The following is a 26,812-nucleotide window of genomic DNA, read 5'->3' as shown; positions in this document are numbered from 1 at the left end:
AACTGCCATTGCTATGGCGTTAAGGTATATTATTGAACAGAATACTACTGGTGCAGTGATTTGCACCGATTCGAGAGCAGCACTGCAAAGCCTAAATAAAGATCGGGACGAGAATCTTTCAATAGTCGCTGAAATTAAGAGAGTTGTGAAGGTACTAACCAACCAGGGAAGAGTTGTCAAGTTCCTGTGGATTCCCTCCCATGTTGGAATCTATGGAAATGAACGCGCAGATGTGTTGGCAGCTGAAGGCGCTGAGGGAGACCATATTGAATACTTCATACCCAAGACTCTTCTAGAAATTAGAAGTATTATTAGGGAACATCATCGTCATCTCAATCATTATGAAACCCCCCAAAAAGAGAATGTGGTGGTTGCGGGAGAGAATTAATAATAGAGAAAAAACATCTTGGATACAAATGTCCACACGTACAGCAGCTTTTTGTTAACAACATATAATAAAGATGATTTATAATGTATCTTATCTACCATTTGACAGAGGCTGTTTACCTTGGAGACTGGTTGGAAATATATGAATTGAATTTCAAATCTTATTGTTCCTTCTATTACATTTTTATATATGACTAATAAATACTTCTATAATTATTAACACAATATTATTATTATCCCTTTCACCAGATGGAATTATTATCCCTTTCACCAGATGGAATTATTATGTTCATAAAGAGTTAAGGATTACAGGTTACCAAATTATACATTCACTCTTCCAATTAGAATGAGTAATAATGGCTTTTTTTAATGGTTTATAATCATTTCAAAATAAAATAAATGATCCATATTCTTTTTTGACTCACAGTTTTGTTATAAGACAGAGCAGCTGCACACTTGCTTTACAGTTGCTCAGTTGCTCTCTCTCCACGTGACCAGGTTTGCGTTCTCTCTCTCTCTTTCTCTCTTCACACAATTAGGTCAATGTTTTTAATAATATTCCTTTACATAACGGATTTTTATTTAGTTAAAATCTAGCCAAGGAAACCTGGTCCCAAATTCAAGAGTACTTAGAAGTAACATTTTCGTTCCCCAGGATAGTGTGCTGAGAGCATGGATGGAGATCATGAGACGTTCCTCTTCACCAGTGAGAGCGTAGGCGAAGGCCACCCCGACAAAATTTGCGATCAGATCAGCGACGCAGTGCTTGATGCCCATCTTAGCCAGGACCCTGACGCCAAAGTTGCTTGTGAAACGTGTACCAAAACTGGTATGATCCTGATCTGTGGGGAGATTACGTCCAAGGCCCAAGTTAATTATCAACAAATTGTGCGTGATATTGTTAAGAAAATTGGTTTTGATGATTCACGAAAGGGCTTTGACTACAAGACCTGTAATATTCTTCTGGCCCTGGAGCAAAAGTGTGCGGAGATTGCTAATGGTGTACACATCGGGCGCAGTGATGACAACACTGGTTCAGGGGACCAGGGACTGATGTTTGGTTATGCCACTGATGAGACCGACGAGTGCATGCCCTTAACTATTATGCTGGCACACCGTCTCAATCAGAAGATTGCAGAGCTGCGAAGAGATGGGACGTTCTGGTGGGCGCGACCTGACTGTAAGACTCAAGTCACATGCCAGTATGCCTTCGATCAAGGAGCTGTTATTCCCAAAAGAGTGAACACTGTTGTCGCTTCTGTACAGCACTCGGAACAAATTACTGTCGAAGCTTTGCGTGACGAGGTTATAGAGAAGGTCATCAAGGTCATTATTCCTGAAAAATATATAGATACTCAAACGAAATACCACATCAACCCTTGCGGAGAATTAATCATGGGTGGACCTCAAGGTAACGTTGGCCTAACTGGTAGGAAAATCATCGTTGACACTTACGGTGGGTGGGGCGCTCACGGCGGGGGAGCATTCTCTGGCAAAGATTACACAAAGATTGACCGCTCAGCGGCCTATGCCGCCCGATGGGTTGCCAAGTCACTGGTGAAAAACAAATTATGTAGACGCTGTTTGGTTCAGGTATCTTACGCCATTAGTGTTGTGCACCCCATAAGCATCAGCATCTTCCACTATGGCACCTCACAGTACACATCAAAACAGCTTCTGAAGATTGTTAACCACAACTTTGATCTACGACTAGGACATATTGTCAAGGAGCTGGGCTTAAAGAGACCAATTTACAGTGATACGTCGTGTTATGGACATTTTGGACGGCAACAGTTCTCTTGGGAGCAACCCAAGAAGTTGACCATCCCTGAATTTTAGAGTCAAATAATTCTTAAGGATGACTATCATTTTTACGTTTTTCATCAAGTCCCTGTTAATATGGGAGAACACTATGTCTATGCTTGATTCACAACTCTCCTAAACACGAGAGTGAAGTTATTGAGAACACTTTCCCACCAGGAGACTTGAACCCTAGCCAGCACAGAAGCCTGGTGGGAACCTTTAATTTTATATTCAATTGATAGTTTTATATACTTTTTTGACGTTTTATATACCAGAGTATATAAAATCTCCGGGCCTTTTATATATCAGAGTAAATAAAATTAAAATGACTCTATAAGACCAGCGTCTGGCTCAAGATAAATACGCTTTCTTCCACTAAACTGAATCCAGTTTTTTTTTATCTTTTTTTCGGTGGGGGGTTCTATGTGATCCTCCTCCTCCTCCTCCTCCTCCTCCAACTGTTTGTGGTTCTCCTCCTCCTCCTCCTCCTCCTCCTCCTTCTCCTCCTCCAACTGTTTGTGGGTCTCCTCCTCCTCCTCCTTCTCCTCCAACTGTTTGTGGGTCTCCTCCTCCTCCTTCTCCTCCTCCAACTGTTTGTGGGTCTCCTCCTCCTCCTTCTCCTCCAACTGTTTGTGGGTCTCCTCCTCCTCCTTCTCCTCCTCCAACTGTTTGTGGGTCTCCTCCTCCTCCTTCTCCTCCAACTGTTTGTGGGTCTCCTCCTCCTCCTCCTCCAACTGTTTGTGGGTCTCCTCCTCCTCTTCCTCCTCCTCCTTCTCCTCCAACTGTTTGTGGGTCTCCTCCTCCTTCTCCTCCAACTGTTTGTGGGTCTCCTCCTCCTCCTTCTCCTCCTCCAACTGTTTGTGGGTCTCCTCCTCCTCCTCCTCCTTCTCCTCCTCCAACTGTTTGTGGGTCTCCTCCTCCTCCTCCTCCTCCTTCTCCTCCTCCAACTGTTTGTGCGTCTCCTCCTCCTCCTCCTCCTTCTCCTCCAACTGTTTGTGGGTCTCCTCCTCCTCCTCCTCCTCCAACTGTTTGTGGTTCTCCTCCTCCTCCTCCTCCTCCTCCTCCTTCTCCTCCAACTGTTTGTGGGTCTCCTCCTCCTCCTCCTCCTTCTCCTCCTCCAACTGTTTGTGGTTCTCCTCCTCCTCCTCCTTCTACTGTTTGTGAAGTTTTTACCTTTCCTACTCCTTCTCCTGCATTTTGTAATTCTCCTCCTCCATGTGATTCTTTTGTTTGTTCTTCTTTCTCGACTTCCACATAAATGTTAAATTTAATGCTAGCAAATGTGTCTGAGGAATTAATATTCTTAGCTAACATTTTACATTCCACCTCATTATGACCGTCTTCGAGTTCAAGTTTCATAACCACGAATGGGGGTAGTGAATTTTCTTTCATTGGGAAACTGTCCGAATAAAATCCACAATTAAATATATCTTGACTTGCAGCATGGGTACATGATATCAACAATTTGTTCATGTAAAATCGTTTTCCTTCCTTTCGACATTTTTTACGTGATGCATCTAAATTGTTCTTTAATTTGACGTCTTTTATTTCACGTCGATCTGTATAAATATCAGGTGTGAAATTATGGAAATTCCATGGAAATATTAATATAATTGGATTTTTTGTATAATATCCCCTATCAATATTAGAATTTGTATATAGTTTATTTATGTAATATGCAGAATAACCATTGGTAAAGTTGTGGATTTCATCATAATAACTAAGGAATTTATTAAAGGGTTGAATTAGTGTCTTATCAGTTTCAGTAATAGTTTTAGGATTATACGAAATTGGTGGTTTGGGAACAATAAAGAGACCTTTATAAGTTTTTATGTCTTCGATAAATGGCGAGAATAATGATTCTATAAGTTTGGATTTCATTTGGGATTTTCGAAGTTTAGACGAATCTGTGGAGGATTGTAATAATTCTTGAAGTAATTCATGACGTTGTTCGACGGATTCCATTTGACTGATGACGTGAGGAACGCCAGAGGACTCATTTTCACTTGTTTGTAATTCTACTCCGCCTTCTTCTCCTCCTCCTCCTTCTCCGACATCTTGTAATTCTCCTACTCCTCCTCCTCCTCTTCCTTCTCCGGCATCATGTAATTCTCCTACTCCTCCTCTTCCTTCTCCGGCATCTTGTAATTCTCCTCCTACTCCTCCTTCTCCAGAGTCTTGTAATTCTCTTCCTCTTCCTCCTCCTCCTCCTCCTCCCTCTCCATCGTCTTGTAATTCTTCTGCTCCTCCTTCCCCTGCATCATGTAACTCTACTCCTTCTCCTGCGTTATATAATTCCCCTCCCACTACTCCTACGTTGTGTAATTCCCCTCCCACTCCTCCTCCTACATCTTTTATTAGCTCAATGGACTTTGGTGTTGTGTCATGGCTGATGGAATTGTAATTGTTTTCCTTTTTATATAATTTTTTAGTATTTTTAGATTTTTTCCGTGAATTAATGACTACTATAACTGTTAGGAAAATAATTAATATTATTAACATAATAATTGTTGACAGTAGATTATTCATTCTTAATTTTCTCTTTTTTTAATTATATGATTTTTAATTCAGATATTTTTAAAAAATAAAGTAATTATGTAACCAAAGTCAAATATGTTATTGTTTTTATCCTGTTGAGTATTTTTCCAGTATTAAGTGATATTGGATATTATATTAAATATTGGAATACCATTCAATATTGAATGAGTAATTCAATGTTGAATGAGTCATTCAATGTTGGATTGTTTTCCAGTATCCAGCACTATACTATATACTCTATACTATGTCGATATTGATTAGTTTTCTGGTTAGTATCCAATGATATTGGATAGTATATTCAACATTGAACGTGTGCAGATGTGACAGCAGTCACAAACACCCTGATGGATAGTTGAAAAAAAAAGAGATTTGAGTCCCTGATTAAAAAAAAAAAAAAAAAAAAACTACTACTACTACCCTACTTAAATTACTTACTGTTTTGCTTACTGAACACTATAATACAACAGGTGTTGATGCAAACTCTAATCCAAAAAATGTCGTCCCTACCACAGGTGTTATTAGAAAACATATTTGCACTTGTTCCATATCGTCATCTTTTAATTATTTGTTCCAGAGTTTGTAAAATTTGGAGCCATGTTATTCTTGACTCGTCATACATGCCATTCCGCACTCTTTATCATCGATTAATATGGGATTCATATACTCTTTTCCCTAGTCCACTTCTACATAGCAATGAAGATGGTAATTTGTCTCTTTACAATGCATCCTATATTGTGGAACAATTATGTTACATCAAATATAACATAACCGATGGAAGATACTGTATGAGAGGCCTTCTAAAGATGATCGAGACTAAAATGAATAACTGGTCGAAAATGGGTCAAGAAAAAAAAGACTCTGAACTATTTGAGTTATTGAATGATCATCCTATGTTTACATCAACATTAAAAACAATGACGAGTGTTAATCATCCTTTAAAAGGTATGATAAACAAAAACAAAGTGTGGTCTTTAGTGACAGCTATGACAATGTTCTCTCGGGATACAGATGAAATTTTACAATTGTTAAATATTTGTCTTCGAATGTATCCCACGTCAACTGTTCTGGATATTTTTTATGGATATACAGTTATTTTTCTTTTTTCTTTTCAAAACTTACAGCAATCTAATATTAATCATTATAAGGTACATTCTGCACTCTATCTGACAGAAAATATAATTCTTCAATCGTCAGAACAAACATATTATTGTGAACAGGCCCTTCTAATCAATCATGTTCCAAGTAAAGGTGAAATTACACGTGTCGATTATGTTCCTGGAGTGGATATAGTCAGTATAGTTTTGAAGATAGTAAAGCGGCATTCAATTTTGCAATTTTTAATTATCGAATCGCAGCCACAATCACCACTTGTACAACAGTTACCGCAAAATGCTATTTGTTCATTTTCTATGTTTAATTCTTTTTCTTTTTCTTTTGATGTATTGGTGCTTATGCCAGATTCTTCTGATATTAATAGGGAGGAAGACTGGAGAAAAAAAGTGAAAGAAATTTCAGTAATCAAATTTAGAAACATTTTATCTGAACAAAATAAACCCTGTTATAATTTAAATATTAATGTATATCTACTAATGGTAAGTAAGAGGAATCAGGATTTATGTTGGATTATGTATTGTATTTTGGGACTACGTAACTTTATAATTCCTGTAAGTACTGAAATGTGTCAGGTGCAAGAAAGGAGTTGTGAAGACAATGTTTTAGTTATTTGTTCATCTATTTTAAGTATATATGTACTGTTATGACCATTATTGTAATTCTTATATGGAAAAATTTTGTGTTATTACAATAGATGGGAGTTTTCAAAGATTTCTAGATGATGTTCTCTCTATATATAATTTATATGACCGACATGAATATGATGGTGAATGCAATTGTTGGTTACCACCTCCGTTAACTTACAGTGAGATTTATAGTGCCTATGCATTATCTTATCATAGAACACCAGATTTTATATTTTGGTTAAAAACAAAATGCACCTTTAATGGTGAATATCATCCAAGTTATAATTATTATATCATTTATACAGATATGTTAATAACATTTCAAACTATGCCAACATTTTCATTAGTTCGATTATTTAAAGGAAAAGATGTAATTTGTGAACATCATATGATTGCAACAATCACTAACAATTTAAAATTTGATGTATTGGAAATTGAATTGAATAATTCATTTGAAAAAGATATTAATACAATTCTTGGACAACAATTGGCGACATTTAATGAAATTAATATAAGTGAACGCCACTACTGTCTTCATTGTTCTAAATCTCTAAAGGATGAATATTTTGCTCTAAAACAAAAAATCAATTGGTGTGATATGGTAGCGGTAAGATTTACACGTTTTAATAGTTTTGATTTAATATGTGCTCAATGTGCAAATATCAATGATGAGGAATAACTGTATATTAATATTTTATTTCATCCTATTTTATATAAAAAAATGTACATTTAAACTGACCATATATTAATTATTATATTATAAATATAGATATGTTACAACAGGTTGTCAAACTATACCAACTAACTTTGTATTTTAGTTACCATCTCAATGAGGTTTATAGTATTTATACATTATCATAGAACACCAATTTTTATATTTTTTGGGGGTTAAATTAAGTTTTGAGTCGGGGTCAAGGATGGCAGTAGCGACACTACACTGATGAAGAAGATGATGTGTTCATGGACGCTTGCAAAAATAAGGACGTCGAGAATCTGGCCATATTATCGACTTGATAGAGAGATTCTTGGATGCACCCCCATCCCCCTTCCCCTACCTCCACGTCTTAGTCTCACTATATTTTATGGAAAGATAATAATAACACAAATGAGATTATAATAGAGATAGTAATTATTGTATACCTGGGATGGAAGGTATATAAACAGGCAAATTATGAGGGTTTATAGACCAGTTCATCTGTTCCTGTAATCACAGTAAGTACTGTTCCTGAGTGTAGTCGTATACCAAAAACAAATTTATTTACCATACCATTTGATTTTTTATTAAATAAAAAAATAATGGGAGATGTTATTACTGATTCACAAGTTAAAATGTTAGTTGGTAAATATTTTATTGATATATTAAATTATTCAATTAATCTTTATAATTATAATATAAAGCATATTTATTTGCCAATGTTTGATATGTTAGATAGTGAATTTAATAATATTATATCAGTTATGTTTGACACATATATAGATATATGTGAAAATATTGGGTTTTTAATAATAAATGGAAAATGGGATCATTACCGATGTGAATTTATTCTTGATTTTATTCGAAGACAATTCAGTTATTATTTATACAAACTCCTAAAAAGAATTCATATTATCAAATTATACATTATTCTCTTAGAAAATACGTTACGATATCAAGGATGGGCTCTTATGGAATCTATTTGGACTATACAAGGAAAAATACCTTATTCTCTAATTAGAAAACCTATATTGAATGAAAGATGTATTAAACCCATTCTTCTGTCCCATACCGATATATATGACCTAAAAGATAATTTAAGTAATGTATATAATCGATCACCTACTGTAAAATATGTCAATGAAGTAACAAGAATTGTTATATATAATTTGTATAATTTACTCATGAAAAAATTTAAATGTGTAAATTGGTTAGAGACTATTCTTCTCTGTTCTCTCCCCAAACAAAATCTTAAAAGATTAAACTGCCTTCCTAAAACAAAATCTGAAAACAATTTAGAATGTTTAGGGGATATTCTTCGAACTATTGATCTTCATATATATAAAGATGGGGAAGTCTATAAATATAAGAAACATCGCTGATTTATGTATGTATGTGTTGTATGGTGTGGAAATAATCTAAATCATATTTTTTTCTTTTGTCTATAGGATGTTTAAGTAAGAATAGACTTATTGATTGGCTTCCATCATCATCATCATTATCATCATGATGTTGCTGTTAGAAGATTTCATTTGGCAACCACTTTCATATGAAATTCAACTGTATTTAGATGATGTTTATAGTACACACATATTTAACCTGTGGACAGTTCTTTGTGGTCTTTTTTGGTATTATTCAGGGCTTAGAGAAGTGAATTTTGTTGCACTTCTTTTTTGCCTAATATGTGAAAGAAACAGAGAAGTTTGCAGGAAGCAAGTTCAATATATGGTTATATATTTCTGCTTAGGAATTGGTATATGTACTATAGATGACACAAATGTCTTATTTCTAGTAGCATGTTTAATGATTACTTATTTTATGTGGAAATTAATCTATGGAGTACATGGTTATTATATGGTTTTAAGTATGGGATTAATGTTACTCCTTTTTTTTTATATGAACTGTTATCAGGTTATATTAACTTTATTTTATTTAATTATTCTATTTTACAGTACATATATCATAATAATCAAAGAATTTCCTGAAGGCAACCAAACAGATTTATTTCATGGTGCATTTTTACATTTAATAATGTTAATGATACACCCAAAGAAAAAGAAATCCTCTCTACCTAAGTTAGTAAATATTGAAGTTGATTTAGATCACATTCTGTTGCAAGATCTTTCAGTTGCACATGTTCCATTCTGGGGACATCATATAAATAATAAATTTTCACCTCAATTCCACCCTGAACTACCAATAGATGGTTATCCACGTTCATCTTTCTTTTCTGAAGATGAACGATTATCTTGGCAAGGTGAGATTGCTTATTTCCAGCCGAAATCTACTGTCTTAAATTGTGCATCAAAAATAAGATTAGAACATCTTCAAAATATTTGTAATTATGCTAACGATTGTTATTGGCAAGAGCACATTTTTATTTTTGGAAAGCATATACTTACCAAGAAGGAACTTGATGAAATAATGAGTTTTATAAACCCAAAGGACACTGTGGTGTCTATTTATGCTCGTGGTGGATGGGTTGAGAGTTTTTTGCTGAATCGAGGTGTGAGCATTATTCCAACAGAAAACACAGAAAGATTAGAGTATATAACTGCAGTTAAATGGTTACCAAACGGGTATATTAGGCATATAGTTAAAGAAACTTGTATTAATAAAGAATATTCAAATGCCAATATACTTATAATCAATGAACCAATTGGGAATTTTTATATGACTATCGTTAGTATACTTAAAAATTTCAAAGGACGACTAGTGATAATGTTTGGTTCCAACTTTCCTATGGTTATTAAAAGTGTTTTAAATGAAAAATACATTCATGTACAAACATCTAGTGTGCCCATTTTTATTAGGTCTACTGTTCATTTTTATATGAGAATAGACATATGATTATTGGAGTTATTATTGTGTAGAAATATATAATGAGAATTGATGACATTATTAATAGTTTTGATTTTTTAAATTAGGCACCCCCAAAAAATTCCTGGCTTGTACTAATGTGAGGTTTAATTTAAGGTAAATAAGTTAATAAAGGATGATTCTGACTTTAATTATATACAGTTATAATTACCCTCAACATCTCAATGGTAATAATGATTTAAGTAAATAAAGCCAGTGACAAGTCACAGTCAGGCAGAACAAGTACAGCCAGTGACAAGTAAGTCAGGAAGAACAAGCACAGCCAGTGACAAGTCAGTCAGGCAGAACAAGTACAGCCAGTGACAAGTAAGTCAGGCAGAACAAGCGCAGCCAGTGACAAGTCAGTCAGGCAGAACAAGCACACCCAATGACAAGTCAGGCAGAACAAGCACAGCCAGTGACAAGTCAGTCAAGCAGAACAAGCACAGCCAGTGACAAGTCAGTCAGGCAGAACAAGCACAGCCAGTGACAAGTCAGTCAGGCAGAACAAGCACACCCAATGACAAGTCAGGCAGAACAAGCACAGCCAGTGACAAGTCTGGGCTAAGTTTTTATAATTGCTGTTATACAAAGCTTAAAAGAACAAGAGGTCATAAAGTGTTTGTGATGATTAAAATTTTATTAGAATAGTTGTTTTTTCAAGGATATTTTCATCAATATATATCAAAGGTTAGAAGAGCTTTAATTAAAAATTAGGTAACTGTTACTTTAAGCACTGTAATCTGAATGAATTTCATCTTGTGGGTGAGCTGATAGATAATTTATTACCAAAGTTTTCTTAAGACCTCTATCCTTAACAACTTTCCAAGTGTTTTTTTTAAAGCTGGTCTCCTCATTTCTTTTCGCCTGATGCTCTTTCAACTGCTGTACTTCGTCCCGTAGGTAATTTAATTCTGTCCTCAGAGCTTCAACTAGTTCAATCATTAAAACATCCATAATGTATAATAAATAGCTTTAAAACGGAGGAGCTTTGGCTAGCACACTCTCTCAGTCCAGGATGAAAGTAAAATGTTCCTCGAAAAAAGGTTTCATTTTATTCTTTTGTAACAAAAAAACTTATTATATTCTCGAAACTCCACTACACCCAGCTTCTACATTCGAAGGACTATACAGCACTATTTTTGCTGCATATGGTAAAAATATTTCATACTATTATAGTTGCACTTGAGCTTTAGCAGATTCCAATTCTTTAGTAGATCTATAAATTTGTTAATTTGTACTAAAAAATATATACAGTACATGGTTTAACTAATTCAAATTTTTCTTTTATTTATTACTGACAATGAAGAAAATTTTATAAACCTTAACAATCAAAACCAACTAAATGTTAACAACTATTTTTCTTTTTTTTTCTTTTTTTGGATGATGATGATGATGATGATGATGATGATGATGATGATGATGATAATGATGATGATGATGATGATGATGATGATGAGGGCAAAGTCAATGGGGTTGGAGGTTCTTCAGATAATATTGGGAATGATTGTTTTATAGTTTGTATAACCAAATATTTTATTCGCTTTGCAGAAAGTTCTTCCTCCTTTTTCTTTTTCTCTTCCTTCTTCTTCTTCTTTTCTTCCTTCTTTTTTTTCTTTTCTTCCCTCTTTTTCTTTTTCCTTTCTTCCTTTTTCCGCTTCCTTGTTATTTTCTCATCTTGGTTTGAAAGAGATAATAAACTCACTTCCCTTGTTATTTTCTCATCTTGGTTTGAAAGAGATAATAAACCCAAAGTGGATGATGAATTTCCAGATGTGGATCCTGCTCCTGAGATAGATGGTGACACTGTTGGTGGCAATGAATGTACATGCTTTAAATTTCCATCAGCATGTATCTGAGGTACATTGTAGCTTGTATTTGTATTTGAAAGCTGTTGATCTTTAGATACTAATAATTGTTGTTGTTGTGGTTGTTGTTGTGGTTGATTAACATATACATCTTCATTCCAATCTGAACTTAAAATTGTATTTAGAGATAAACCCAAAGTGGGTAATGTATTTCCTGCTCCTGAGGTAGATGGTGACACTGTTGGATTAAGGAATGTCAATGAATGTTCATGATATAAATTTGGAGGTGCATTGTAATAGGTATTTGAAAACTGTTGATCTTGTTGTTGTTGTTGTTGTTGATTAACATATGCATCTTCATTCAAACCTGAACTTAATATTGTATTTTCAGGAAACAACACCATTAGTTGTTGATAATCATTATTAATTGATTCACCTGCTTTACTACAATATTTATCAATTATATAAGTCAGATCTGTTTCTTTTTCTTCTTCAATTTGTATGTTAGGTTGATGATAATTACACTTCAAATTGGCTGCTGGTAAATTGGTGGTTTCTGATATTAGTTGATAATTTGAGCTTGAAGTAGATGGCAAATAAATGTTGTTATTTTTTCTCCTCCTCTTGTGGTGTTAGTTTCTGAGGGAAAGAGGGCATCAATGAAATCAGGAATTTGATCCAAAAAATCTTCTTCTCTATGTTGTTGCTGTTGTTGTTGTTGCTGTTGTTGTTGTTGTTGCTGTTGTTGTTGTTGTTGCTGTTGTTGTTGCTGTTGTTGTTGCTGTTGTTGTTGTTGTTGTTGTTGTTGTTGAACATGATGAACTCCATTTTCCTGAGTTTTGTTTGCAATTCTTTTAAATGTTGTTATATTTTTCTTCACCTTATTTTCCAAAACTGATTCTTCATCATCAGATTCCAAAGCAGCAGGAGCAGCAACAGCAACAGCAGTGGCAACGATGGTGGTCAGGGTAGTGGTGGTGGCACTAGTGGTGGTGGTGGCACTAGTGGTGGTGGTGGCACTAGTGGTGGTGGTAGTAGTAGTAGTGGTAGTAGTAGTAGTAGTAGAAGTAGCAGATTTATCTAAATCTTTGTTTGTCAATGACCCTAATTCTTCCTTATTGCCTGTATCATGCTCATTATTATCTTCTTTACTGTTATCACTATCACCATCATCATCATTATTATTACTATTACTACTACTACTACCACTGCCACCACCACCACCACTACTACTACTACTACTACTACTACTACTACTACTACTACTACTACCACTGCCACCACCATCACTACTACTGTTACTGTTACTGTTACTGCTGCTGCTGCTGCTGCTGCTTCTTATGCTGCTGCTGCCTATTCTTATGCTGCTGCTGTCTCTTCTGATGCTGATTCTTCTGCTGCTGCTGCTGCCTCTTATGATGCTGATGTCTTTTCTGTTGCCACTTCTACTTCTGCTGTTTCTTCTTTTTCTATCATCTTCATTATCATCATGTAATAATAATGATGTAGTTGCTGATTCAGTAATGTTAGTTGTAGTTTTAGTGACTGAGGGAAGAATATTTCCATTTCCTTCGTTTTTGAATAAATTCCTGATTTGTATACCTAAAAAGTAGTCTTCTAAAACTTCCCGTTTATCTTGATGTATAAAACCAGATGAAATTATTTTTTGTAGGATAATTCTAGATAATCTATTCTTATCTATATCACAATTCTTATACTGAAATTGGTTTTTAATTATGTAATGTAAACTTTCCAGTATTATTTTAAAAGATTCTGTCAAATTCATATTCTTTGCAGAACATTTGGGTTTCACTTCATTCTTATGTAAGTCGATTATCTTCAGTATATTATTTCTATACTTTTGAAGTGGGAATTTTACTTCACAGCAGTTACATTCCATAATTGGAATGATTTCATTCTTCAATCTAAACCCTTCATGTATGAAAGTTTGTTTATTTCTTGATATTTGAGTCTTTAAATTTTTATACTTGGTTTTAAATAAAAAGGCTGACTCTTCAAAAGATTTATCATCATCATTGATATCATCATCATCGATATCATCATCATCATCATCATCATGCTTATCCTTTTTTTTCATTGCCTTTATTATATATAATATTTCATTAATTTTATCTAATATAGTTGTATATACTATAAATGGTGCTCTCTGACACTCATGATCTATTATTTTCTGGAATGATATAAATATGCCATTACATTTTATGCAAATTTACCAACCATTGTTATTATCCACGTAAGAAAATGTGGATAATTTTTCCAACTGATCATTAATTATCCATATTTTATATTTTTGTTTATCTTCCAATTCTGGATAGGATGGGGAGATAATGTTTTTTATTCTCTTATGGTATTCTTGAACATAAGTCAGTGTTCTTATACTAGAGTACAGATGAGTCCCCTTTAATATAAAATATTTAGGGAGACCATCATAGAGTTGTTCTTCTGATGTAAAGGTGGTTGGTGGCACACTGGGGAGTGGATCTCGACGATTCACGTTGTACTTAATTGGAGCCATTGAAAACAATAAAGCAGAAGAATCCCACAGGCTGGAGAATCATGCATGTGTATACAACTGGCATTGAGACATCTTGTAGTTTTTAGGTTGTGCAGTGTGCTCACAGAGTAAATCCGAACCCTAAAACAAAGAAAAAAGTGTCACTTTTTATTTTATTCGTTTAACATAAAGATAAAATAATAGTATATTATGCTTGTTTAACTTTTTTTTTTAAATATATAAACGATGTTTTTTTCATATGAATTAAGCCTAAACTTAAAAAATAAAGTATCTGAAATTAATAAATTTAAACAAGTATATTTAGGTCTAGATAATAATAAAAAAGTTCAAGGGTTAGTTGTAAAAACCATGGAATATGGTTTTTTAACTAATTTAATGAAACATGAAAATATTGGGATTTGGCCACACAACCAGAAGAAAACTCTAATCACTAATTGGAAAGTTAGAGAGGTTAGAAACTTACTAAGAGCAATAGAATATTTAAATTTCATTAGAGGTCATAAAAAGATTAAGGAAGAGATAGTAGGAGATAAGGATATGTACACTTTATTAGGTTTAATTGATCTTGAAACTTGTGTTTTAAATTTACACAAAATATTAATGAGAGGATTGTTATCACCCGAAAAATGTGGTTATGTAAGTACCAATATACGCTGTACAAAGATTAGTAATAACACAAGTGTCAAGGGTTTGTATGTATATCCACATATCCATTCAATTCAGGATGGAGAAAATCGTATTTTGGCTATTTTGGACAATTACAATTCTACATTGACCCAAAAAATATTCACATTTTTAGGGCCAGAGGAAGAATTTGAATGGATTTTTAAATTAATTTCATGGTTTATCCTAGAAATGCTTACTCTCCATCCTTTTTCAGATGGAAATGGTCGTTTGACACGTCTTTTAGTCAATTATATATTGTCAACATTAATGCCATTTCCAACATCTATCATGGGGAATTTAGAATGGGCTATTATCCATGATCGAAAACTCAATGCATTGTACATGCATTGTACAAGGCCAACACAGATGATCGAAGGAAACTAACTCTGCTCTAGTTCCATGAAGTTGCTATTTGGTCTTTATTGAAATTTGACAAGGCAGAGTGGCCTGCAACAACTACACCATCTCCACATCTAGTTCATGCTCCAGACATAAATCATGACACTGGTCCTGTGTATCCTGCTGCTGACCCGTCAACACCTGGCCCGTCGGGTGTGAGGCGCCCTCTCTTCACGTCTACACCTAGTGCTGAAGCTGAATCTGATGAAGATAATTCATATTCCACATTAGTGTTTGAAAACAATAGTGAGAGCGACGATTCAGACAGTAGTTTATTGCCAACCAAGAGACAACAGCGACGTGTTGTTATAGCAGAGACTCGCCTGATCTATAAATTGAAACATGAGCTGGTAAAAATCCCCAAACGTCGCAGGTGTGAAGTGTGTTCAAAGTCGGGTATCAGGAAGGAAACTGGTATAGCGTGCAAGACATGCGATGTTCCACTTTGCGTCATACCTTGTTACACCACTTATCACAGGAAAAGGGTGTATTGGGTGGACAAGAAATAACCACCTACATCAGCTTCACTCCACCTAGGAACATCTGTTGAGCAACTTCAGGAATCAGTACCTGAAGGAGGTGGAGTGGAGATAAAATGCTCAACTTATTTTACTACAATCGTCTTTGCTTTGGTAAGTACACATAATTGTCTTAGATTGTTTCAGTATTGTAGTCTATTTTCTTAGGAATATTTTGATACCTAAATGAGAACTGTAGCACGAAAACTAAAGTAAGTATACATGAAACAAGAGAAACTTTTTTTGTGGGTGTTGCGGGTTTGAGTTGGAGTGTCAAGAGCGGGTTCCGGTTGTGTGTTTTCCGTCATCTCTACAGCTGTGAATTCCAAGGAATTGTATTTGATATGCATATGTCTGTGTAGGGAATTTTATTCCGAACACTATACAAAAAAAACGGTGTGAAACAAGTATAAACTTGAAAAACATGAGCAAAGTAAAAACTTTTGACGCTCACGGGTACAAACACGCGTAAGATTTTATTCGCCGCAAATTTATTTGACGCTGTGTTGGCCAACTCTACCCATGTTCTTATAGAACTTTCTATTGCGAACACATTGCTATAAAAATGAAATACGTAGCTTCAGAAATAATGTCAGGAGAGTTAAATAAGTATAAACATTCAAAGCACTGCATCCCAACAGTGTCGTCCCTGCTGAAATCACGGCTAACGCTTCACCCAGTTCCCACACTCGTGCGGGTCACCCGATACCATAATTAGACATTGATAGGCATATGTCTGGGTGGGGAATTTTATTGCGAGTTCAGTGATATCAAAATGAGCGCTGTAAGATGACTGTGAGGCTGGCAACAAACGAAAGAGTATGAACATTTACTTCCTGTTTGGGTGTCACGGCGAGTCATCTTCGTGTTTATTTACTTCGTGGTGGGATACCAAAGGCTTCGGTGACATTTTATGCATATGATCTTGTAGATAATTTTATTGCCAACGCATTGATACCAAAATGAAAAACGTAGCTTGAGAATTGAGGTTAGGAGCGTGAAAAGATTATAAACTTTTTTGTGTTTACGCTTGAGCGCCCAGAACGCCGCGCGCACTAAAGTGTTAAGCAACTGACATATGTGGAGAGCTAGTATCAAAATTTATATGTTTGTCCTGCACACCGCCCCCCATCCAGTGGGCAGCGGTGGATAGGTTAGGTGGATAAGGGGTTAGGTTGGTAGGTTACATTGAGTTAATTAGGTAGTACTTAGTGTTTATCTGTTATAGATAGGAGCTGCCTGGTATGGGCCAATAGGCCTTCTGCAGTTACCTTTGTTTTTATGTTTTTGCCCTGTAACCTAAATGGTTAGAGAGGCACATATATGGGCTTAGGGACTGAACCCCACACTACATTTAGCTAAGCTGGTTACAATCTACATATACAGGAGTTTACATTCTTGTAAAGCCACTATTACGCGTAGCGTTTCGGGCAAGGTCCTTAACCCTAATTTCCCCGGAATACGACCCCGCCGAATCGTTTAACAACCAGGTACCCATTCACTGCTGGGTGAACAGAGGCTACAGTTAAGGATTGGCGCCCGGTCAATCCTCCCCGGCCAGGATTCGAACCCAAGGCAAGGCGCTTGCGAAACGCCAGGCGAGTGTCTTACCACTGCGCCACGGAGACTGCTCAACGTGAGCAGGAGACTGCTACGTGAGTAACTATATCTTGATGATATAGTTACAAAATTCTGTATAAGTCGTCACATTATCAATGGGTTCGAGATCAACCACAATTTCCTGAATAGATATAACAAAGGGGATATTAATAGGGTATTAAAATTGTCAACACAAGATAGAACACGAAACAATGGGTATAAATTGGATAAGTTTAGATTTAGGAAAGACTTGGGTAAATACAGGGTCAGTAACAGGGTTGTTGATTTGTGGAATTTTTCTTAACTTATAAATTTATCTTTATTTATCTTAAACTGGTTGGGAGAGGTACAGTTTTTAACATAATTGGGAAGGTCATTCCACATTCGAGGTCTCTTGATTTGTAAAGCATTTCTAGTTTGACTAAGTCGTACTCTTGGAATATCAAATAGGTATTTGTTTCTGGTGTGGTGCTCATGGGATCTGTTACAACCTTCTAGGAAGCTTTTAAGGTCAGGATTGACATTACAGTGCAGCGTTTTATATATATAAAATACACATGAGAGTATGTGCAGGGACTTAATATCTAACATATTCAGAGATTTGAGTAAGGGGTCCATATATACTGCCCGGTTGCCTGAAATGCTATATGCCTACTATAGTGGCTTTAGGTATTGTATGCACTAGCTCTATCTATAAATCCAACATTATGTTTGTAAATCAACTATGTATGTACTTTCCTGAATAAAATTGACTTTACTGTACACTTATATTCTCTGTGGATTTGTTACCCCTATCGTTTGGGAGAAAAAAAATGACTAATACGTTCGGCGAATGACTTTGACTTCAACTTCACTTTGACTTCGTTCATGTCATCGTATTTTCCGTAATATATAAAGGTTATGACAATGCAATTATATTATTGTGTGCAAATAAGTTTGAAATTTCATGTACCCTAAAAATATTAAAATAAAGAATAAGAATAATTAAATAATTGTTGTAGTAAATTGTCACACGTTCATCATACGCAAACGAACACAAAGTTTGGAGCGTCAGTACAAGACCGCCGCCATTTTAAAACACGGCTTCGAATGTAAGTAATGTTTTTCTCGTACTAACACTGTGTTATACAATAGATTTGGTCTTGAATTCACAAATTTAGTTGTTACATCTGACAGAGTATGTTAGACGGTGTAATGCTGGTCCATGTTAACGTATTTGTGGGCTTGGTTGGTTTAAATGTGGAGGCGAGGCCTGGCAGTGCTGGTGTATGTGGAGGCGAGGCGAGGCCTGGCAGTGCTGGTGTATGTGGAGGCGAGGCCTGGCTGTGCTAGTGTGTATGTGGAGGCGAGGCCTGGCTGTGCTAGTGTGTATGTGGAGGCGAGGCCTGGCAGTGCTGGTGTATGTGGAGGCGAGGCCTGGCAGTGCTGGTGTATGTGGAGGCGAGGCCTGGCTGTGCTAGTGTGTATGTGGAGGCGAGGCCTGGCTGTGCTAGTGTGTATGTGGAGGCGAGGCCTGGCTGTGCTAGTGTGTATGTGGAGGCGAGGCATGTACAACACTCCCCAATAGGAAGAAAACCCACTGGGTTCTAGGCTAGGTTAGGCTTATCTGTAATAATTGAATTAAGCCTAGCAAAGCCTAGAACCTAGTTCAGTAATTTAAAAAATGTTGTAACTTGAAAAATGCCATTCAATACATTACACAATTTAAATATTTTCAGGCAATCAACACAACCCTCTCATGTTGGCTAACCCTCTCTCATGTTGGTCAATAATTTAATTATTTTTTTATGGAGTAATCTTTGCTGTTGAAATGTAGTCTTTTTGAGACTACATTTCAAATGTAGTGTGTGTGGAGGCGTGTATGTTAGGTATTACCTAATATACACGGTGTAATATATCTATCTGTGTGAAATAGATTAAATCCATTTATTTGATATTCAGCTAATAGTTCTGTATTTTCTACATTCATCCATGTTTTGGTAAGTGCAATAATATGTATTGTTTCATTGCAGATTAGAGATTCAAGATAGTTCTAGATTTCCGAAGTACTGAAACGCGCGCCATACAGGCTTGGTGGATCTAGGTGCAAGGTAAAATTATTTACATTTACTTGTTTTGTATTTATGTTTTGTATTTATATGCATATATGCATTTATATGCATTATTCTATAGAATAATAGATCTCGTAATAATTTTGCAAAAATAGTGGCATTTACTATTTTTAAAAGATTATTAAAAAATTTACTGATATGGTGCATTCGGAAGGGCGAAGAGGGAGAACGGCCTGTTGACATAGCTCGGGTGCAGGGGGGGGGGGTTGTGTAAAAGCCTGGTTTGTGCCTCGGAGAGGCTATGGGATCCAGTAAGTTCAGTAGAACTTCGGTTTCAACCCTTTTACCCTGTTGTAGCTCAGTCGATTAAGGCAGTGTCTGGGATGCTCCCGGACGCAGGTTCGAATCCTCGTCACGGCCCTTGTGGATTTGTTCATTTGATGCATCACGTTATTGTGATCTGTGTGTGTAATTCTTCACTTGCTACAGCAACAGGAATGTGTGTGTATGTATTTGTGTTGTTGAATATGACCGAAAGTGTAAGATTAATGATTCTAACACAAATCGTCTGAATATTTGTTTTTCTTCACTGTCGAGAGTAGTTAAAAAAATTTACTCGAGTTTATTTTCACACTTTATTTATGGTCCTTAAGTCCCTCTCCTTAATGCTGCTGCTGTTTCTCGCATCTTTGCATCGCTTGTATGTTTGGGGGTTTGGCCTCTTGCTATATATTGATTCCATTTGTGTGTGTTTGGGTCTCAGGCCCTCTCGCAATTTCTGTTGAACAAACCCCTTTTCCTAGTTCTGCATCTCTCCTTTGGTACAAATTTTGTTGTGCTTTTATCATATATTTCACAAAACTTGACATACATTTCATTTACTTCATGTCCTATCAGCAAGTGTTTGTCAAATTCTTTAAGGAAAGTTTATCATCCTGATTGCAGATCTCTAGCGATATTATGTCAACTTCTTGTGGATTCGCAATCATTATTTAATTTACCTTTAGGTGTTCTTTCACCAGCACAGCAACACTGTACCTCTCCCAACCAGTTTAAGATAAAAACTAAGTACTAACTAATTAACTCAATGTAACCTACCTTACCCCCAAAATGACAACCCATGTCTTCTATTTTAAACAATGCTGTTTTGTTGACCAAATTGTATTTTTGTTTTTTTCTGCAATGTTTCCCCCCCCCCCACCACTCTACCACCACATTGAGTTTAGTAGCTCTGTGCACGTCAGGTGCTGTTTAATATACAGACCTACTCCTCCATTTGACCTAGTTTCTCTATCACATCTATATCACTTTGTGCTTTAGCCCTGGTGGAGCTTGGTCCACCAGGGTGTTGTTTGGAGTGGCCCGCAGATCCACATACAGTCTGCATATGATATACAGTCTGTTGATCAATTAAACTACAGTAGTTAGTTTTATTCACCGAATGCACCAATATGTGTTCATTCTTCCCAGATGAAGGAACTAGGTAATATTCATCATCTGAATGCACCATCTGATGCTTTAACACACTCATGATACACGAGAGGTTTAAAAAACTTTTAAAACTTTTAAAACTTTTTGACCTATGTATTTAAAAGCAATTCTAAAGTTAAAAAGTGTAGCATAGGCCCCTCGCAGAATGTTCTTAATATGATCCTCAGGTTATAGTTTTCTATCTAAAACCACCCCTAGATCTCTTTCTTGATCAGAATTCTTTATAGATCTCAGTGGCTCGATCATAGAAACTGCTCTAAATCCTTGTTGGCCTGGATTGTGGAGGTCATTGGTCTCTATAAAACTAGTAATCTGACTCCTGATCACTCTCAAATAATTTTATTATGTGGGATGTTAGTGCAACTGGTCTATAATTCTTTGCCAATGCTTGTGTTGTGTTGTGTTGTTTTGGTAGTGATGTGCAATGTGTTGTTTTGGTAGTGATTCGTCCAGTTCTGGTAGTAGTGCGGTTGTTGTGTAGTGTAGTACTTGTGTGCTTGTTAATGACTTGTATTCCAGTCTTGTGGGTATCTCCTTTCCCCTACGGGCCAACTGCTTTGTTCTTACCTAGCATTTTGCTTTGTTTGGGTATGAATGTTTGTGTGCCGTATATTTTGCAAAATTTGCCATATATCTCATTATTTACTCCTCTGCCTAGCAACAAGTCTGTCTAATTATACTCATTAACTGTTTTTCAAAGTTCCCCATAGTGTCCTTTATTGAAATCGAGTTCATGAACCGTTTCAATGTTCTTATTTTCTTCTAGATTATATCTTAAAGTATATTTAAATGTTATTGTTATTATTGTTATTAAATGTTATTGTGACATTGCATTGCAATTGAGCTATGTTGTTTACCATACCGTTCATTTCGTGAGTATAAGTATAGATGCCACACTTGTGACAGGTAAAACCATGCCTTTTTTGAAAAACAGCACCGTCTGTTGCACGTAAGAGCAACCCACACTATATTATGTTGCGATATTATTTCAATATTTCCGATTGTATTGATAATTTGAATTTTCATAGATTTCAATTTATTTTCATTTCGATTTAATAATTTTGTGTGACATTGCATTGAAATTGAGCTGTGTTGTTTACCATACCGTTCATTTCATGAGTATAGTTTATTTTTTTATTTTTTTCATTTCATTTTTTTAGCTGTTCTTATTTTTCAGTGATGGGAATATCAGATCATTTGATGTTCCCAATTTTCTGATGGAAGCATCAGACCATTATAGAATGCATCGGATGAGGTAGTTTGGAATGGTGGGGAGGACGAGAGGGGGGTATGGTGGGGAAGACGAGGGGACAGAGGAGTGGGTAATGGTGGGGAGGACGAGGGGACTGGGGAGTTGGGGATGGTGGGGACAGGGGAATGCTGGGGAGGACAAAGGGACAGGTGAATGGGAGATGGTGGGGGAGGAAGAAGGACAGGGGAGGGGAAAATGGTAAGGATGACGATGGGACAGGGAAGTGGGAATAGTGGGGATGATGTGGGGACAGGGAAGTGGGAAGGACGAGAGGACTGTGGAATGGGGAATAGCAAAGTGAATTATAATTATATATATTAATTAATTCTTATAAATTTCCAGAAGCCTGTATCAACACCCACACTAATGCAACTGAAAGAGATGTTGAGACAAGTATTGCTGATATGTTAAAGAACGCCCCAAACAAACTCGGTGGAAACAGATACAAGGTAAAGTTTGCCAATTTGCTGTAGTCTAATTCAATTTCTTTTTAGTAATCTTCGAGAACATTTATGCTATGAATAAGATAAAATAATGTAACTGATTTTGATTTATTTACTATTTATTATTTATTTACCGTTATTAGTATAATAGATCTCGTAATAATTTTGCAAAAATAATGGCATTTACTATTTTAAAAAGCTCTGGTGCAGGGGGGGGGGGGTTATGTAAAAGCCTGGTTTGTGCCTCGGAGAGGCTATGGGATCCAGTAAGATCGTCCTTCCTTTCCTCCCTAGAATCTGGATGTAGCAGGTGCTCAATTGTCAAAAGTGAAAAATTGGTTTTGTCTTCCGAATGCACCATTTCTGTAAATTTGCTAATAATCTTTTAAAAATAGTAAATGCCATTATTTTTGCAAAATTATTACGAGATCTATTATACTAATAACGGTTTGATAAAATACAGTAGACTGCCTACTGGTTTTACCTGTAATAAGGTTTGATACAGATGATTATGATTATGGTTTTGGCCTCCACCACCCTCTCACCTAACTTGTTCCAACCATGTCTACCACGGTTTTGTCTTCCGAATGCACCATTTCTGTAAATTTGCTAATAATCTTTTAAAAATAGTAAATGCCATTATTTTTGCAAAATTATTACGAGATCTATTATACTAATAACGGTTTGATAAAATACAGTAGACTGCCTACTGGTTTTACCTGTAATAAGGTTTGATACAGATGATTATGATTATGGTTTTGGCCTCCACCACCCTCTCACCTAACTTGTTCCAACCATGTCTACCACGGTTTTGTCTTCCGAATGCACCATTTCTGTAAATTTGCTAATAATCTTTTAAAAATAGTAAATGCCATTATTTTTGCAAAATTATTACGAGATCTATTATACTAATAACGGTTTGATAAAATACAGTAGACTGCCTACTGGTTTTACCTGTAATAAGGTTTGATACAGATGATTATGATTATGGTTTTGGCCTCCACCACCCTCTCACCTAACTTGTTCCAACCATGTCTACCACGGTTTTGTCTTCTGAATGCACCATTTCTGTAAATTTGCTAATAATCTTTTAAAAATAGTAAATGCCATTATTTTTGCAAAATTATTACGAGATCTATTATACTAATAACGGTTTGATAAAATACAGAAGACTGCCTACTGGTTTTACCTGTAATAAGGTTTGATACAGATGATTATGATTATGGTTTTGGCCTCCACCACCCTCTCACCTAACTTGTTCCAACCATGTCTACCACGGTTTTGTCTTCCGAATGCACCATTTCTGTAAATTTGCTAATAATCTTTTAAAAATAGTAAATGCCATTATTTTTGCAAAATTATTACGAGATCTATTATACTAATAACGGTTTCATAAAATACAGTAGACTGCCTACTGGTTTTACCTGTAATAAGGTTTGATACAGATGATTATGATTATGGTTTTGGCCTCCACCACCCTCTCACCTAACTTGTTCCAACCATGTCTACCACGGTTTTGTCTTCCGAATGCACCATTTCTGTAAATTTGCTAATAATCTTTTAAAAATAGTAAATGCCATTATTTTTGCAAAATTATTACGAGATCTATTATACTAATAACGGTTTGATAAAATACAGTAGACTGCCTACTGGTTTTACCTGTAATAAGGTTTGATACAGATGATTATGATTATGGTTTTGGCCTCCACCACCCTCTCACCTAACTTGTTCCAACCATGTCTACCACGGTTTTGTCTTCCGAATGCACCATTTCTGTAAATTTGCTAATAATCTTTTAAAAATAGTAAATGCCATTATTTTTGCAAAATTATTACGAGATCTATTATACTAATAACGGTTTGATAAAATACAGTAGACTGCCTACTGGTTTTACCTGTAATAAGGTTTGATACAGATGATTATGATTATGGTTTTGGCCTCCACCACCCTCTCACCTAACTTGTTCCAACCATGTCTACCACGGTTTTGTCTTCCGAATGCACCATTTCTGTAAATTTGCTAATAATCTTTAAAAAATAGTAAATGCCATTATTTTTGCAAAATTATTACGAGATCTATTATACTAATAACGGTTTGATAAAATACAGTAGACTGCCTACTGGTTTTACCTGTAATAAGGTTTGATACAGATGATTATGATTATGGTTTTGGCCTCCACCACCCTCTCACCTAACTTGTTCCAACCATGTCTACCACGGTTTTGTCTTCCGAATGCACCATTTCTGTAAATTTGCTAATAATCTTTTAAAAATAGTAAATGCCATTATTTTTGCAAAATTATTACGAGATCTATTATACTAATAACGGTTTGATAAAATACAGTAGACTGCCTACTGGTTTTACCTGTAATAAGGTTTGATACAGATGATTATGATTATGGTTTTGGCCTCCACCACCCTCTCACCTAACTTGTTCCAACCATGTCTACCACGGTTTTGTCTTCCGAATGCACCATTTCTGTAAATTTGCTAATAATCTTTTAAAAATAGTAAATGCCATTATTTTTGCAAAATTATTACGAGATCTATTATACTAATAACGGTTTGATAAAATACAGTAGAATGCCTACTGGTTTTACCTGTAATAAGGTTTGATACAGATGATTATGATTATGGTTTTGGCCTCCACCACCCTCTCACCTAACTTGTTCCAACCATGTCTACCACGGTTTTGTCTTCCGAATGCACCATTTCTGTAAATTTGCTAATAATCTTTTAAAAATAGTAAATGCCATTATTTTTGCAAAATTATTACGAGATCTATTATACTAATAACGGTTTGATAAAATACAGTAGACTGCCTACTGGTTTTACCTGTAATAAGGTTTGATACAGATGATTATGATTATGGTTTTGGCCTCCACCACCCTCTCACCTAACTTGTTCCAACCATGTCTACCACGGTTTTGTCTTCTGAATGCACCATTTCTGTAAATTTGCTAATAATCTTTTAAAAATAGTAAATGCCATTATTTTTGCAAAATTATTACGAGATCTATTATACTAATAACGGTTTGATAAAATACAGAAGACTGCCTACTGGTTTTACCTGTAATAAGGTTTGATACAGATGATTATGATTATGGTTTTGGCCTCCACCACCCTCTCACCTAACTTGTTCCAACCATGTCTACCACGGTTTTGTCTTCCGAATGCACCATTTCTGTAAATTTGCTAATAATCTTTTAAAAATAGTAAATGCCATTATTTTTGCAAAATTATTACGAGATCTATTATACTAATAACGGTTTGATAAAATACAGTAGACTGCCTACTGGTTTTACCTGTAATAAGGTTTGATACAGATGATTATGATTATGGTTTTGGCCTCCACCACCCTCTCACCTAACTTGTTCCAACCATGTCTACCACGGTTTTGTCTTCCGAATGCACCATTTCTGTAAATTTGCTAATAATCTTTTAAAAATAGTAAATGCCATTATTTTTGCAAAATTATTACGAGATCTATTATACTAATAACGGTTTGATAAAATACAGTAGACTGCCTACTGGTTTTACCTGTAATAAGGTTTGATACAGATGATTATGATTATGGTTTTGGCCTCCACCACCCTCTCACCTAACTTGTTCCAACCATGTCTACCACGGTTTTGTCTTCCGAATGCACCATTTCTGTAAATTTGCTAATAATCTTTTAAAAATAGTAAATGCCATTATTTTTGCAAAATTATTACGAGATCTATTATACTAATAACGGTTTGATAAAATACAGTAGACTGCCTACTGGTTTTACCTGTAATAAGGTTTGATACAGATGATTATGATTATGGTTTTGGCCTCCACCACCCTCTCACCTAACTTGTTCCAACCATGTCTACCACGGTTTTGTCTTCCGAATGCACCATTTCTGTAAATTTGCTAATAATCTTTAAAAAATAGTAAATGCCATTATTTTTGCAAAATTATTACGAGATCTATTATACTAATAACGGTTTGATAAAATACAGTAGACTGCCTACTGGTTTTACCTGTAATAAGGTTTGATACA

At 35.6% G+C, this 26,812-nt stretch overlaps 1 protein-coding gene across 1 annotated transcript; it reads left to right on the top strand.

The window, feature by feature from the left end:
• Positions 1-1,080: 1,080 nt before the first annotated feature.
• Positions 1,081-2,226, top strand: LOC138360845 (S-adenosylmethionine synthase-like; the record flags this gene model as incomplete). Its single annotated transcript, XM_069320358.1, has 1 exon — positions 1,081-2,226. A coding segment is annotated over one exon (1,146 nt), but the record flags the coding sequence as incomplete, so codon positions are not given.
• Positions 2,227-26,812: the final 24,586 nt, after the last annotated feature.

The sequence above is a fragment of the Procambarus clarkii genome, unplaced genomic scaffold (genome assembly GCF_040958095.1).
Source record: "Procambarus clarkii isolate CNS0578487 unplaced genomic scaffold, FALCON_Pclarkii_2.0 HiC_scaffold_124, whole genome shotgun sequence".
Taxonomy (NCBI): domain Eukaryota; kingdom Metazoa; phylum Arthropoda; class Malacostraca; order Decapoda; family Cambaridae; genus Procambarus; species Procambarus clarkii.
This window is presented reverse-complemented; position numbering and strand designations above follow the sequence as displayed.